This window comes from Struthio camelus, chromosome 28 (genome assembly GCF_040807025.1).
Source record: "Struthio camelus isolate bStrCam1 chromosome 28, bStrCam1.hap1, whole genome shotgun sequence".
Classification (NCBI taxonomy): Eukaryota; Metazoa; Chordata; class Aves; order Struthioniformes; family Struthionidae; genus Struthio; species Struthio camelus.
The window spans coordinates 915,388-930,140 of NC_090969.1; the positions used below are offsets into that span (position 1 = coordinate 915,388).

The 14,753-nt window shown below is 70.2% G+C and overlaps 2 protein-coding genes across 8 annotated transcripts; both read left to right on the forward strand.

Moving 5' to 3' along the window:
- Positions 1-1,938: 1,938 nt before the first annotated feature.
- Positions 1,939-6,602, forward strand: TUBA1B (tubulin alpha 1b). Its single transcript, XM_068921489.1, has 4 exons — positions 1,939-2,046; positions 3,912-4,134; positions 4,218-4,366; positions 5,414-6,602. Exons 1-4 carry the CDS (start codon positions 2,044-2,046, stop codon positions 6,392-6,394), a joined length of 1,356 nt encoding a protein of 451 aa, XP_068777590.1. The 5' UTR covers positions 1,939-2,043; the 3' UTR covers positions 6,395-6,602.
- A 903-nt stretch (positions 6,603-7,505) lies between these two features.
- On the forward strand, positions 7,506-14,479 carry LMBR1L (limb development membrane protein 1 like). Of its 7 annotated transcripts, none has more exons than XM_068921483.1 (17): positions 7,506-7,690; positions 9,922-10,006; positions 10,554-10,590; positions 10,821-10,960; positions 11,032-11,135; positions 11,206-11,332; positions 11,443-11,511; positions 11,790-11,854; positions 11,977-12,052; positions 12,148-12,324; positions 12,422-12,498; positions 12,603-12,680; positions 12,788-12,861; positions 12,948-13,038; positions 13,508-13,574; positions 13,650-13,811; positions 13,884-14,479. In XM_068921483.1, exons 1-17 carry the CDS (start codon positions 7,619-7,621, stop codon positions 13,940-13,942), a joined length of 1,560 nt encoding a protein of 519 aa, XP_068777584.1. In that variant the 5' UTR covers positions 7,506-7,618; the 3' UTR covers positions 13,943-14,479. The 7 variants fall into 7 exon arrangements, with proteins under 7 accessions (XP_068777584.1, XP_068777586.1, XP_068777583.1 ...); XM_068921485.1 differs by having other exon boundaries at positions 12,148-12,231; XM_068921482.1 differs by having other exon boundaries at positions 13,650-14,479.
- The last annotated feature ends 274 nt before the right edge of the window (positions 14,480-14,753 follow it).

Consider the following 14,753-nt stretch of genomic DNA (forward strand, 5'->3'; position numbering starts at 1 on the left):
GACACGTCAGCCGCCGCAGTGCCGCTGCGGCGGGCGGCGGCGGGGGCCGGGGCGGCGGGCTGGCAGCCCCGCGCCGTGCGCCGCAGCCTCCCCTGCGCCCGGCACCGCTGCGCTGCGGGCGAAGCTCGCCGCAAGGCAGCAAGCGGCATCGTGGGGGGCAAATAGCGTCGGGGGGCGCGCGGCGCTCGCCCAGGGTCCCCCCCGGCGCCAGGCTCGGCTCCCTGCTGCCCTGCGCCGGGGCTGACCCCCATTGCAGGGCAAGCAGGATCTGACCCACAGCACAGAGCGAGCAGGGTCTGACCCACAGCGCTGAGCGAGCAGGGTCTGACCCACGGTGCTGAGCGAGCAGGATCTGACCCACAGCACAGAGCGAGCAGGGTCTGACCCACGGCGCTGAGCGAGCAGGGTCTGTCTGACCCCCATTGCAGGGCAAGCAGGATCTGACCCACAGCACAGAGTGAGCAGGGTCTGACCCACAGCGCTGAGCGAGCAGGGTCTGACCCACAGAGCAGAGCGAGCAGGGTCTGACCCACGGCGCTGAGCGAGCAGGGTCTGACCCCCATTGCAGGGCAAGCAAGATCTGACCCACAGCACAGAGTGAGCAGGGTCTGACCCACGGCGCTGAACGAACAGGGTCTGACCCACAGAGCAGAGCGAGCAGGGTCTGACCCACGGTGCTGAGCGAGCAGGATCTGACCCACAGAGCAGAGCGAGCAGGGTCTACCCACGGCACTGAGCGAGCAGGGTCTGACCCACGGCGCTGAGCGAGCAGGATCTGACCCACAGCACAGAGCGAGCAGGGTCTACCCACGGCACTGAGCGAGCAGGGTCTGACCCCCATTGCAGGGCAAGCAGGATCTGACCCACAGCACAGAGTGAGCAGGGTCTGACCCACGGCGCTGAACGAACAGGGTCTGACCCACAGAGCAGAGCGAGCAGGGTCTGACCCACGGCGCTGAGCGAGCAGGGTCTGACCCACAGCACAGAGCGAGCAGGGTCTGACCCACGGCGCTGAGCGAGCAGGATCTGACCCCCATTGCAGGGCAAGCATGATCTGACCCACAGCACAGAGTGAGCAGGGTCTGACCCACGGCGCTGAGCGAGCAGGGTCTGACCCACGGCGCTGAGTGAGCAGGGTCTGACCCACGGCGCTGAGTGAGCAGGATCTGACCCACGGCGCTGAGTGAGCAGGTTCTACCCACGGCGCTGAGCGAGCAGGGTCTGACCCACGGCACAGCAAGGGGGCTGCTCCCTGGGGGCGGAGGTGGGCTCGGGGGGGCTCTGGGGTGCGCCTGGCCCCAGGGGGACGGGGGCTACGGCCCCCATGCGGTGCAGATGGCCCGGGGGGGGCCGGGGCCGCAGATGGGCGGGGGGGGCAGCAGGCGGCACAGATGGGCCGAGCCCGGCGGGGGGGGGGGGGCCGCGGGGCCCCCCGCGGTGCAGACGGGCCCGGTGCAGCCGGGGGGGGGGCAGGTAAAGCCGATTAAAGGCCGAGGGGGGGCGGGGGGGCCGGGCTGGGCCGGGCGGACAGCACGTGCTGCCGGGCGGCTCCCCCCGCCCCCCCCCACTGACGCAGTTTTCCTCTGCAGCGGAGCCGCACCGGGGCGGGGGGGGCACCGAGCCCGCCCCCCCCCCCACGGGGCAGTGCGAACCGCACCGGGGCGGGGGGGGGCGGTCTGCGGAGCGGGGGCAGCACGGCCCCCCCCGCAGTCCCGTCGTTGGGAGGAGGGGTGCGAGGCCCCCCCCCGCCTCGGGGCTCCGGCGGGGGGCTGCGCGCTACGGGGGGGCACCGAGACCCCCCCCCCCGCAAAGCCCTGCGGCGCCCGCCCCTTCCCGGCGGGAGCGGGGGGGCGGACTCTCTCCCGCCCCCCACCAATCCGCGGCGGCGGGCGCGCGGACGGGCAGGCGCGGCGACCAATGGGAGCGCGGGGCGGGGGTGCGGCCCGCCCCCGGCCGGGTATATAAGGGAGCGCCCGTCGGGGGCCGCAGCCTGTTACTTGCGTCGACCCTTTGCTTGTCGGGACGAGTAACCGCGCCGCCAGCATGGTACGGGGGGGCCGGGGGCTATGGGGAGACGGGCGGCGGGCTATGCTTCGGGGGCTATTGAAAGTGGGGGGTGACTAATAGGGGAGTGAGTCCGAGGGTATCAGAAAATGGGGAGGGAAAGGGGGTTGGGGAGTCAGGGACCCCATCGGGGCAGGAAGGCAGGGCCGGGGGGGGGGGCGTCCCCCCATCGGGGCAGGAAGGCAGGGCCGAGGGGGGGGGGCGTCCCCCCATCGGGGCAGGAAGGCAGGGCCGAGGAGGGGGGGGGCGTCCCCCCATCGGGGCAGGAAGGCAGGGCCGAGGAGGGGGGGAGCCCCCCCCCCCCATCGGGGCAGGAAGGCAGGGCCGAGGAGGGGGGGGGCGTCCCCCCATCGGGGCAGGAAGGCAGGGCCGAGGAGGGGGGGGGCGTCCCCCCATCGGGGCAGGAAGGCAGGGCCGAGGAGGGGGGGGGCGTCCCCCCATCGGGGCAGGAAGGCAGGGCCGAGGAGGGGGGGAGCCCCCCCCATCGGGGCAGGAAGGCAGGGCCGAGGAGGGGGGGAGCCCCCCCCATCGGGGCAGGAAGGCAGGGCCGAGGAGGGGGGGAGCCCCCCCCATCGGGGCAGGAAGGCTGAAGGTTGAGAAAGACGGGGTGGGGGGACAGGGACTGGGGTGGGGAAGGGGCTCTGAGGAGAGCAGGGACGTGGGGGCAGCGCCAGCTGCAGGGATGGGAGCCTCTGGGCGCAGCACGTGGTGCCCCCACAACCCCCCCCCCCCCGGTGGGGGCGGGCTGCCCGCCTGGTTTTGGCGCCCAGCCGCGACCGTTACCCTTCCCGCGCGCGGGAACGGGTCGCGGCGCGGATGCGCCCGCCCCCGCCGCCCTGGGACCCTGCCTGCCCCCCAGCCCCCGCCGCCCTGGGACCCTGCCTGCCCCCCAGCCCCCGCCGCCCTGGGACCCTGCCTGCCCCCCAGCCCCCGCCGCCCTGGGTGCACCCGCCGCCCTGCGCACCCCTCGCCGTACCCCCGGATCCCGACAGTCTGCATCCCGACCCCCCCCCCCGCCCCCGCCGAGGGCAGAGCTACCCCCGGGCTGCGTCCCTGGCCAAGGGGGGGGCAGCGAGGGCCTGGCGCCCTCCCCGTCCCAGTTTGCGCCAACCGAAACCAGCCCCGTGTGAGAGCCCCCGGATTCAATCCCGTGGGCCGCGCCGGGCGTTCCCGTTCCCAGCAGCCCCCCCGCAGTCGGGCTCAGGCGCCATCTGCGCCGGCCGGGGCGGGTGCTGCGCGTGCGGCAGGATCGGGCCGGAGCAGGTGGCGCCGCGCAGGGTGCGCCCAGGAATGCCGGCCGGATCCGCCGAGGGGGCCGCGAGCAGCTGGCCGCTCCGCGCGCCCCTCTGCCTGCTCGTGGCGCTGACGCCATCGGCCCTGCCTGGCGGTTCTGGGTCAGCTGTGGCGTCCCCCCCCCGCCCTGGCGGTTAGAGGCGTGCGCGCTAGCGCGTCCGTGCGTGCCTCGACTTCCCTGCCGCGTTTCCTCCTTCCCCGCTGACGACAGCGCGCGCTGCCTGCGCTGCGCGGCGGCTGCCGGCGCCAGGAAGCGCAGCGCTAGCGAGCCCTAAAATGTCGTCCCTGCGCCGCGGCTCGGGGCCGGCAGGAGCCCCGCGGGCGCAGACCTCGAAAGCAGAGCTAACCCAGGCGCAAAGCAGCGTCATCGCTGCGGCGGGTATTAACCGCTAGCCGTCAGCGTGAACCTGCAATTCATCCCGCATAGAAACCCGGTTCCCTGCTCTGGGGTTGGGGGAAGCGATGGGGGGCTGAGCCCGTTCCCGACCGGGAGCCCCCCGGCTGGGGGCCGAAGGGAGCGAGAGCCAACTGCCTCTGGTCTGTGCCCCCCGCAGCGCGAGTGCATCTCCATCCACGTGGGCCAAGCGGGCGTGCAGATCGGCAATGCCTGCTGGGAGCTGTACTGCCTGGAGCACGGCATCCAGCCCGACGGGCAGATGCCCAGCGACAAGACCATCGGCGGCGGCGACGACTCCTTCAACACCTTCTTCAGCGAGACGGGGGCCGGCAAGCACGTGCCCCGCGCCGTCTTCGTGGACCTGGAGCCGACGGTGATCGGTGAGCGCGGGGCGGGGGGTGCCGGTGGTGGTGGTGGTGGTGCCGCCGGCGGCGCTAACGGGGTGCCTGGCCTCATCCCGCAGACGAAGTGCGCACGGGGACCTACCGGCAGCTCTTCCACCCCGAGCAGCTGATCACGGGCAAGGAGGATGCGGCCAACAACTACGCCCGGGGGCACTACACCATCGGCAAAGAGATCATCGACCTGGTCCTCGACCGCATCCGCAAGCTGGTGAGTGGAAACCCTTGGTGTGGGCTGCAGCAAAGCAGCCCGGCGGGGAAAGGAGAAACTCCCCGAGCGCAGCCTGGGGGGCCACAGGGAGCCGAGCCTGCGCCCTGGGGCCGGTCCCGGCAAAGGGCTCCTGCGGCACTTAGCAGCCCTGAGGCCCCCCAGGCGCCGGGGCTCCCAGGAGCTTGTGTGCCACGTCCCTGGTGTTGTCTAGATCCTGGGAACGCAATCGGGAGCCCTTACGCCTCCCGGCAGCTCGAACACGCTGCCTCTGGGCCCTGCAAACCTCCCACAGCTGCAGCTCCAAAACCTGTACCCAGAGGGTGAACTGTAACTGAAGGATGAAACTGGGCCCTTCGGGGGAGACCTGGGAGAGGCTGACTGCAGCTCTTGAGCTGGGAAAAACCTTATTCTTATCCCTTTTGAGGGTCATCTGAGGTTTCCCCTTGCTACAGCCTCTGATCCTTCTTTTCAAACTGCTTAAGAGCAGCTGGGCAGCATGTTCAACTCCGGCTGGGGCTGCTTTATGCCTGCCTTCCTGGATTGAAAAGGGAATGCTAATCCCCTGGCCGAGTTCAGTCGTTGCAAACCCTCCATGGAGGCACTGTTCTTAAAATGGCTGCTATAAAACGCCTCCATGGGGCCTTGTAAAACACAGCGAGTTTCCTCTGCCCGGAGCAGACCCTGTGAGCTGCGGACACCGCAGCAGCGGGCAGGAGCTGGGTATCCTGGGGCTCTGCAGGAAGAAACCCCCTTTCCTGGGAAGGCAGATCCTGCTGCTGCGCACGGCCGCGTGGCTGCAAACGGCATCGGGGTGCTATGGCAGACGCTTGCCTTATATATTCCTGACGTGAGATGCCCCAATAGCCTGAAACAGTGCAGTAAATACTTGCTTTCCTGCAGAAGAAAATGACGGCTTAAATTCAGAAAATGGCTCCTGTGACAAGGGTTAGGATGGCGCAGGCTTCCAGCCAGCGTAGCTAGTGGCTGAGATGGGATGTGCAGGACGCTGCCAATAAACATATCTTGCTTTCTCTCCTCTTCTTCCAGGCTGACCAGTGCACAGGCCTGCAGGGCTTCCTGGTCTTCCACAGCTTTGGTGGGGGCACCGGCTCCGGCTTCACCTCCCTGCTCATGGAGCGCCTGTCCGTCGACTATGGCAAGAAGTCCAAGCTGGAGTTCTCCATCTACCCGGCACCTCAGGTGTCCACGGCTGTGGTGGAGCCCTACAACTCCATCCTCACCACCCACACCACCCTGGAGCACTCCGACTGTGCCTTCATGGTGGACAACGAGGCCATCTACGACATCTGCCGCAGGAACCTGGACATCGAGCGCCCCACCTACACCAACCTGAACCGCCTTATCAGCCAGATCGTGTCCTCCATCACGGCGTCCCTGCGCTTTGATGGGGCCCTGAATGTCGATCTGACCGAGTTTCAGACCAACCTGGTGCCCTACCCCCGTATCCACTTCCCCCTGGCCACCTATGCCCCTGTCATCTCTGCTGAGAAAGCTTACCACGAGCAGCTCTCTGTAGCAGAGATCACCAATGCCTGCTTTGAGCCGGCCAACCAGATGGTGAAGTGTGACCCTCGCCACGGCAAGTACATGGCCTGTTGCCTGCTGTACCGTGGCGACGTGGTGCCCAAAGATGTCAATGCAGCCATTGCCACCATCAAGACCAAGCGCAGCATCCAGTTTGTGGACTGGTGCCCCACGGGTTTCAAGGTGGGCATCAACTACCAGCCGCCCACGGTGGTTCCCGGGGGGGACCTGGCCAAGGTGCAGCGGGCCGTGTGCATGCTGAGCAACACGACGGCCATTGCCGAGGCGTGGGCCCGCCTGGACCACAAGTTTGACCTGATGTACGCCAAGCGTGCCTTCGTGCACTGGTACGTGGGGGAGGGCATGGAGGAGGGGGAGTTCTCGGAGGCGCGGGAGGACATGGCTGCCCTGGAGAAGGATTACGAGGAGGTGGGGGTGGACTCGGTGGAAGGCGAAGGTGAGGAAGAAGGGGAGGAATACTAAACGCCTGGTTCCCCCTGTCTCTGTAGCATGTCTACAAAATGTCAGCTTCAAACACTTTGGCTTGCTTGTGCCCCAGGCGGGAGTCTGGTCCCACAGGGCTGGGAGGATGCTGGGGTCCAGCTGGGCGCTCTCACTCTTCCACAATGTGATCATGTCAGTTTTCCATGTGTCTGTACCACGTCTGTGAATAAAAGGCTTTAAAAAAAGATGCCACTGTCTGTTACGAGCCCTCTGTGCCGGTCTGCGGCGTGGTGGGCCCCCCCGGCCCCATTCACAGGGGAACAGACTGTCCCTATTGTCTCTGCAGGCTGATGTGCGCAGAGATGCGGGTGCTGCTGCCAGGGCTGCCCTGCTGGCCCCCACGCAAGGTGCCTGCTGCCAGCCCCTTCCTGGGAACGGCACCCTGGGGCTACTGGGGTCGGGGGCTCTGCTGGGGCACCCCGGGGTGGCTGCTGGCTCTGGCTGCGGATGATGCACCTTGGAATTAAGGGGCTGCTGAGGGTCTGGCTCCTGTCTGTGTGATATGGGCCTGGGGGCTGCGGTGGCGGTGCCCTGCAGCCTGATGCCCCTGGGGGGGTGCTGGCCTGCCCCTGGTGGGGGCAGGGACCCTTGTTGTGCCCTTGCCCTGGGGTGGGATGCGGGAGGCAGCGGATGCAGCAGTGGTGGTGTTAATCCTGGCCTGGGGATTAGTGCGGCGGGGATTAGCCCTGGCCCTGGAGATTAACCCCAGGCTCCTGGGGTGGGGCGGCACCGGGGGTGTCTAACCCCACCGCTACCGGCTTTCCCCCGGGGCAGGTGCACTGGCAGGCAGCGGCCTCCTTCCGTTGGATTTAACGGGGCTGGAGTGACCGGCCGGTTCGGCCCCGCTGGGGAACCGGGCCAGCCCCGGGGTCCCGTCCCGTCCCCCGCGGGGAGAACCCGGCGGTGGGAACGCGGCGGCGGGTTCGGCCAATCGGCTCCGCCCGCGCCGCCTTCGGCCAATGAGCGGCGCCTCATTCACGGCCGCGGAGCCAATGGGAGCTCGGCGGGGCAGGGCGGGGCCAGCCGGCTGGGCGGCCGCGCGGCCGGGAAGCGGAGCCGATACATTGTAGCGAGCGTTGGGCGGGGCGGGGCCGCGCCGACCTCCCGCCGCGCCGCGCTCCGCTCCGCTCCGCTCCAGCCTGTGCGGCCCGGCCCGGCCCGGTCCTCCTGCGCCGCCGCCTGCCCCGCCATGCTGGCCGCAGCATGGCCCCTGCGGAGCACGACGCGCTGGCCGTGCGGGAGCAGCTCTTCCACGAGCGGGTCCGCGAGTGTCTCGTGAGTACCGGGGCCGGAGGCGGCGGTGAGGGGCGGCTCGGCGCCGGCGGGAGCTGGGTTCTCCCGACCCGCTGCTGGGGTGCCCTGGGCTGGGAGGGGACAGGCTGGCCCCGGCCGCGGCCCCCGGGGTGCCGGTGCTGCAGGGCCGGCGTCGGGCAGCCGCGGGTGGCCCGCACCGGCGGCCGCTTTCCCCGGGCAGTGGCTCTTGGGGCCCGGCCCTGCTGCTGTTGGGCCCCTGCGCGCCCTTATCGCCGCCGCAGGCGCCTGGGCTGGCCTGTGCCTCTGAGATAGCCCTGCTCGCGGGCCGGGGTCCCATCCGGTAACCGGCCCCATCCGATGGCTGTGGCACCGGCACGCTGCCCTGGCCGCCGGCCTCGAAGGGCCGGTCCCGTGGCAGGGTCAAGCCGGGCCGGGCCGTCCCGTGCCAGGCTGTGGCGTGGCGATGTGGCCCTGCCGTTTCCCGGGGCCCGTGGGGCAGTGGGAGAGTGGATGGAGCGTGTGCTCTGGGTGCAGGACCCCTCGGCCCTTCTGGCCACATCCCTGCGCGAGGCGCCAAGTCTTCCCATTGTCCTCATGCCTGGAGAGAGGATTTCCTGCAGTCTCCCCCTCCCGAAAGGACCGCGAGGGCTGGAGGAAACGGAGCCCGAGCAGCGACAGACCTGGAGAGCAAGTGGAAGAGCCGCCTGCTGCCACTCGGCCTCTGCGCTGCCCGGCTCCCTGGGATGCCAGCGCAGTGGTGCTGGGGCTCCCAGTGCCACAGCCAGGAGGGCTGGGGGTGCCCAGCGCTGCGCTGGGCCCCGCGGGGGTGCTGTGTGGCTCCAGCAGCCCTGCCTCGAGCTCTGGGCTCATTCAGGAGCGTTGTGAACCTGCCGAGCCCTGGGCACGGTGCGGAGCCGAGCCCGGCCCCGGCGGTCCCAGCGCTCCTAGCCAGCTCAGTGGGCTGCCGCAGGCTCCAGCGCTGTCCCCAGGCTGGCATATCCCCGCTGGGGCCCTCCGTGTCCGTGGCAGCCGGAGGGGCCTTGCAGAGGCCCTGAGGCCCGGGTGTCCCTGGGCATGGCAGAGGGATGCAGCTGCCTCTGCTCCTCTGGTCTCCCCCCGTAGCCCAGGCACCCACTGCTGCAGAGGCCGGGGACACAGGGGACCCCGGCACCCTGGTCCCCAGCTCTCCCCCAAGGCTGTCCCTGGGTGCCACGCTCAGGGATGGGTTGCGCTGCAGGTGGCTGAGTGGGCTGCGATGGGTGGCACCAGGTGGCCCTGCCATGGCCGCCCAGTTCGGTGCCTGCAGTGAGGAGCCGGAGGTGGCCGGAGCCTGAGCTCAGGCTGGCAGCTCCCCAGCCCTCCGCCCTGACCCATCACGGGCAGCCGCGTCCCACCCGGGAGCAGCCTGGCTCAGCACCGCCAGCGTGGAGCTCGCGCGACCTTTCAGACTCGCCGGGCCACGTTGCTGCGCTCTGCCTTGCGCCCGGGTTGCATAAGCGCGGCGATACGCTGGCCGGGGAGGACCCGCCGGCGCCGGGCGGGCTCGGCGCTCCCGGGGGCTCGGGGTGCTCGTGAGCTGCCTCCCACCCTGTCCCCTGGGCACGGCCGGCCGAGCCCCCCAGCTGGGTGATAGGGAGGTGCCGCGGCAGCTCTGCGTCACCCGTGCCAAGGCAGCGGGTTCGAGCGGCGTTTCCCCGTCACCAGCTGCATACGCGGAGGGAGGAAAGGTCGCCGTGTTCCTCGAGTGACGCCTGCGGCCGAGCCTCGGCGTGCTGGCGGGGACGGCAGAGTCGGCCTTGGCGCCGAGCTCAAGGCTGTTCCCGCGGCTCTGCCGGGCGTCGATGCCAGCGTGCGGGGGACGGGGCAGCGCTGGGATGCGCCAGAGTCCGGAGCACCCCCATCGCCCCAGATCTGACAGCACGGGCTGGCTCAGAGCTGCAGCACCTGCCAGTGCCGGGCTGTGGGAGCTGCGGCTGGGTGCTGGCAGCTTGAGAGCACCCAGTGGGTGAGCCCAGGCCAAGCCCTGGGAGCAGCCCTCCGCCTGCACACAGGCAGGGCCGAGGGGACGCGGGGGGTGAGTAACCTGGGGCCAGGAGTGGAAAAACAAACAGGGTGGCACTGGCTGAGCTCCAGGGCTGGCGGCATCGCCTGGGGCGGGAACGCTGCCCTCCGGCCGTGCATGGGGTGCTGGGTGCTGCGGGCAGGGGTCCTGCCTCCCCGTGCAGCCCTCACCGTCCCTATCTGCCCCGCAGATCTGCACCCTGCTCTTCGCCAGCCTCTACGTCCTCTGCCACTTCATCATAACTCACTTCAAAAAGCACACGGACTTTGCCGAAGGTAGGAGCGGTGGGAGCCGCTGGCGCTTTCCTACTCGCAGCCTCCTGGAGCTGTTGCCATCCCTGCTTTGCCCCCCCATGGCTTGCCCCTCCCCGGCTCCATGCACGGTTCCTTCCTGCAGCGGGAGCCCCCGGCCGCGCGCCGGGCTGTGCCGTGTTGCTGTGGCATCGGGCGCTGCGGGGCTTCTGTTGCCGTGCGGCATCTCCCCGGCTGCCGCGGGATGGGGAGCAGAGCCCAAAGTTGGGGCTGTGCAGCCCTGTGCCCTTTGCTCCCCTCCTGCCGGGGGAGAGAGGCTCGAACCCGCAGCCCCGCTGCCCAGCCCGGGCTGCAGCCCCGGGACAGCGCCAGCGGGCTGGGCTGGGCTCAGCAAGGCTCGGCCGTGGGTGTCTGTGGCCAGAACAGCCCTGCCCAGGTGCTCTCCAAGGCCGGCCGGGGATGGGGAGGTGAAGGGATGCCCCAAAGGGGCCAGGGCAGAGCGGGGTGCCTGCGCTTGGTTGGCCTCAACCTAGTTGTTGTGTTTTTTGCGGTTATTTTTCTCGCCCTGCAGTTCATGATGATGAGGATGCTGCTGTCAACAGGATTGCGTAAGTTCCTGCCTGTCCCTCTCTGCCCGCAGAGGTGCTCAGCTGCTTCCCCTCCTCGCCGGCCCGGACGCCCGGGTTCCCCCGAGCTCGCGGGGGGGCCCCTGACCCTTCCAGGGACGTGGCCGGCCTCGCGCCCGCGGCTGGGTGCGGGCTGAGACCTGCCGCCCTCGCGCCACGCCAGCGGGCCGGAGCCGCGGGCCGGCTGCCCCTCAGGCTCTGCCCTTGCACAGGCTGGGGCTGTGCACATTCACGCTGGCCGTCTCGCTGGGCGCCGTGCTCCTGCTGCCCTTCTCCATCATCAGCAACGAGGTGCTGCTCTCCTTCCCGCACAACTACTACATGCAGTGGCTGAACGGCTCGCTCGTCCACGGTGGGTGCCGGGCGGCCCGGGACGCCCCGCGGCCCTGCCTGGGCTCACCCCGCACCCTGCCCTCCCTCCAGGCCTCTGGAACTTGGTCTTCCTCTTCTCCAACCTGTCCCTCGTCTTCCTCATGCCCTTCGCGTACTTCTTCACCGAGTCGGAGGGCTTTGCAGGATCCAAGAAGGTAGCGCGGCCCTGGCTGTCCCCTGCCCATCCCCTGTGCCCTGCTGCCCGCTAAACCCGTTGTCCCGCAGGGCATCATGGCCCGGGTGTACGAGACGTCGGTGGTGCTGCTGCTGCTGACGCTGCTGGTGCTGGGCATGGTCTGGGTGGCCTCGGCCATCGTGGACAAGGACGCGGCCAGCCGCGAGTCACTCTACGGTGGGTGCTGCCCCGGGCAGCCGCGGGGTGCCGGGGGGCTGCCCAGCTCTGCAAGCGACCCGGGCTCGGCCCAGCCCGGTGCTCGCGGCCTGACCCTGCCTCCTCCGCAGCCCTGTGGGAGTACTACCTGCCCTACCTCTACTCCTGCATCTCGCTCTTCGGCGTGCTGCTCCTGCTGCGTAAGTCCGAGGGGCGCCGGCGGCTCTCGGCCGGCCCCATCTGCCCGCATCCCTGCCGCGGTTCGTTGTGGGGTGCGACGTTGCTGTGCAGGGTCCCCGGGGTGCCCAGAGGGGGCTGCTGCATGCGGAAGTGGGCTTGTTCCCTGCAAACGGTGCTGGGTCTGGAGGGGCCGTGGCAGGGCTGAGCCCCGGCCCCCGTCGGGGGCAGTTCAGGACCCCAGGGGGCAGGATGCTCGGGGCCGGGGCACCCTCTGCTCACCCTCTCCTCCCACTCGCAGTGTGCACCCCCTTCGGCCTCTCCACCATGTTCACCGTCACGGGGAAGCTGCTGGTGAAACCCCGGGTAAGGCGGCCCCCCGGGGCGGTCCCGTTGCCCCAGGGTCTGGGCGTCCCCGCGCCCTGGGTCTTGCATCCCAGGGCAACCCTGCCGGCTGGCCGCTCACGGCCTTCTCGCCCTGTCCCCAGCTCCTGGAGGACCTGGACGAGCAGCTGAGCTGCACGAGGTTTGAGGAGGCCTCGGTGTCCCGCCGCGTCTCGTCCGGTGGGTGCGCGGCGCGGCTGGGAGGAGGGTGGCTCGGGACGGACCCGGAGCCCCTCTCGCCCCTGTGAATGCCGCGGTGTCCCCTGCCTTTGCAGGCAAGGCATCCTGCTGGCTGCACTTGAACGTGGGGCTGCTGCGGGAGCAGCTCGTGGCTATCCAGAGCAAGAGGCGGGCGCTGGGTGAGGCGAGGACGCTGGGCTCTCCCCGGCCGGGTGCTGGCATCGCTGGCACCCCAGGAGCCGGTGCCCCATGGAGGGAGGGGGGGAGACAGGGTGGGTGCTGCGACCCCCCCCCCAAGCACATGCCCCAGGGCTGGGGCTCCCGGGGGAGCAGCGCCCATCTCACCCAGGCCCGTTCCTCGCGGCGCAGAGCTGCGGCGCCGAGCCTCCCCCTGGCAGAGGAACCTGGGCTACCCCCTGGCCATGCTGTGCCTCCTGGCACTGACGGTGAGTGTCTCGGGACGCCTGGGCTCCCGCAGGGGCCTGGCACGCATCCCCGTCCCCCCCCACGGGTCCTGCTGCCGCCCTGACTCCCGCCTCCCTCCGCCCAGGGCGTCTCGGTGCTCGTCGTCTGCTTCCACGTGCTGGAGCTGCTGCTGGACGATGCGGCGATGCCGCGGGGCATCCAGGTACCGGAGCCCACCAGGGGCGGCAGGGTTCTCGGGGGGCACAGCGAGGAGCCACGGCCCCAGCCGGGGGACGCTCCCGCCGCCAACGCGCCCCCCCTTCCCCGCAGGACGCGTCCCTGGGCCAGGTCTCCTTCTCCATGCTCGGGTCCTTCGGAGCTGCCCTGCAGGTCGTCCTCATCCTGTATCCTTTGTGCGGGGTGTCCCCAGCGCTGTCCCCTGCCCTGTCCCCCCCCCACCTCACTTCACCCTCCTTAACGCCCCGCACAGCTACCTGATGCTCTCCTCCGTCGTGGGCTTCTACAGCTCCCCGCTGTTCACCCGGCTGCTCCCCGAGCGGCAGGGCACCCCCCTCCCCAAGGTGAGCGGCGTGGGGCTGCCTGTGTGCGTGCGCCTGTGTCTGTGACCATGTGCACTGTGCGCTGTCCCCACGCGAGGGCACCACGCGTCGGCTCCGGCTGCGTCCGGGAGCTGCCGTCGGCCTCCCTGCGTCTGCAGCGGGGCTCGGGGCGCTGTCAGCACCCTGGGGTGCCGCTTCCCAGCCCTGAGCGGGGTGCACGGGGGGCCGTGGCATGGGGCTCAGGGCGCCACTGGCACCCTGGGGCGTGTGGGGGGCCGCGCCGTGGGGCTCGGAGCGCTGCTGGTGCCGTGGGGCTTGGGATGCCGCTGGCACCCTGGGGCACGTGGGGGGCTGTGCCGCGGGGCTCGGAGCGCCGCTGGTGCTGTGGGGCTTGGGGTGCCGCTGGCACCCTGGGGCACGTGGGGGGCCGTGCCGCGGGGCAGGGCTGCAGCCCCTCCAACGGTGCTTTTTCCTTCTTGCCGCTCCCCAGATCATCGGGAACTGTGTCTCCTTGCTGGTGCTCAGCTCTGCCCTGCCCGTCTTCTCGCGGACACTGGGTGAGGGCCGGCCGGGCCGCGGGGCTCAGCCCCACGCAGGGCCCCGGGGTGCCCTGACCGTCCCCTCTGGCGCAGGCATCACCCGCTTCGACCTCCTGGGGGACTTTGGCCGCTTTAACTGGCTGGGGAACTTCTACATCGTCTTCCTCTACAACATGCTCTTCGCGGCGCTCACCACCCTGTGCCTGGTGAAGAAGGTCACCTGGGCCGTGCAAGCCGAGCTCCTCCGCGCCCTCGGTGAGGCTGGGCGGGCGGCGGGCCGGGGCGGCGGGTGCCCGGCCCGGCGCTCACTGCTCTCCCTCCGCCCAGGTCTGCATAAGCTGCCGCTGCCCGTGCCGTGCTCCCGGCCCCTGGGCGAGCGCCGCTAGGGCTGGGGCGTGGGGCCGGGACCGCCTGCGCCCCGGGGGGCCCGGGCCCCGGCCCCTCTCGGCCTCTCGTGCTGCTGTGCCGGGGCCCGGTGCCCCTCGCCGGGCCGGCCGGCCAGCCGGGGGGCTGCGCTGGCTGCGGCCCCCGGCCCTTTACCTACCTCGTGCGGTGCTGCCGTGTCCCCCTCTCCCGCGGCTGCTGCCCCCCTCTGCTGTCTCGGGTTTTCTTCATTTGTTTTTTAATCCCCTCCCGCCACCCCCCCAGCATTGCGATGACACTAAACCAGGGGCTCCTGCTCCCTGTGCCCTCCCTCTGCCCCCCGGCCCAGCACAGGGCCCACGGGTTCTCCCCCCCAAGGGGCTTGGGGCCCGGGCTGTGTCCCCATTGCCCTCCCGGGGGGAGCAGGGCGGGAGCTGGGCCCTGGGGTCGGGGGCATGAGCCAGCCCTGGCCTTTCTGGGCAGCTGCGTGTGATGAGTCTGTTTGGTCTCTGTTACTATGTTACTTTTTTGGAGCAATAAACAGAGTCTGTCTTTTTTTTAATTATAAATATTTAAGTATTTTAATCTACATGGTTTTATTTTCTGTCCAGGGAAGGGCTGAGCTCAGGGGAGTGCAGGTGCATTGTCCGTGCAGTGAACCATCTCCTTCCTCGGTACCCTGGGTACCCTCCCTCCACCGCGGAGGGGATCAGGGCTAGGCCTTGCTCCTTGTGGGGGCCCCGGGCCCCATCCTGCTCCCCGAGGTGCTCAGTCCTGTCCCACCTGCCCTTCCCTCTCCCCGCGGGCTGCAATTAACCCTCTTCCTGGCTGGGG

Excerpts from the sequence above, each read along its gene's own strand:
- TUBA1B (XM_068921489.1), top strand. Across the intron at positions 4,135-4,217 it reads CCTGGAGCCGACGGTGATCG|ACGAAGTGCGCACGGGGACC; the intron begins GTGAGCGCGGGG and ends CTCATCCCGCAG. Across the intron at positions 4,367-5,413 it reads TCGACCGCATCCGCAAGCTG|GCTGACCAGTGCACAGGCCT; the intron begins GTGAGTGGAAAC and ends CTCTTCTTCCAG.
- LMBR1L (XM_068921482.1), top strand. The coding sequence starts at position 7,619 with ATGGCCCCTGCGGAGCACGACGCGCTGGCCGTGCGGGAGCAGCTCTTC. Across the intron at positions 11,136-11,205 it reads GCTTTGCAGGATCCAAGAAG|GGCATCATGGCCCGGGTGTA; the intron begins GTAGCGCGGCCC and ends GTTGTCCCGCAG. Across the intron at positions 12,325-12,421 it reads GAGGGAGGGGGGGAGACAGG|AGCTGCGGCGCCGAGCCTCC; the intron begins GTGGGTGCTGCG and ends CTCGCGGCGCAG.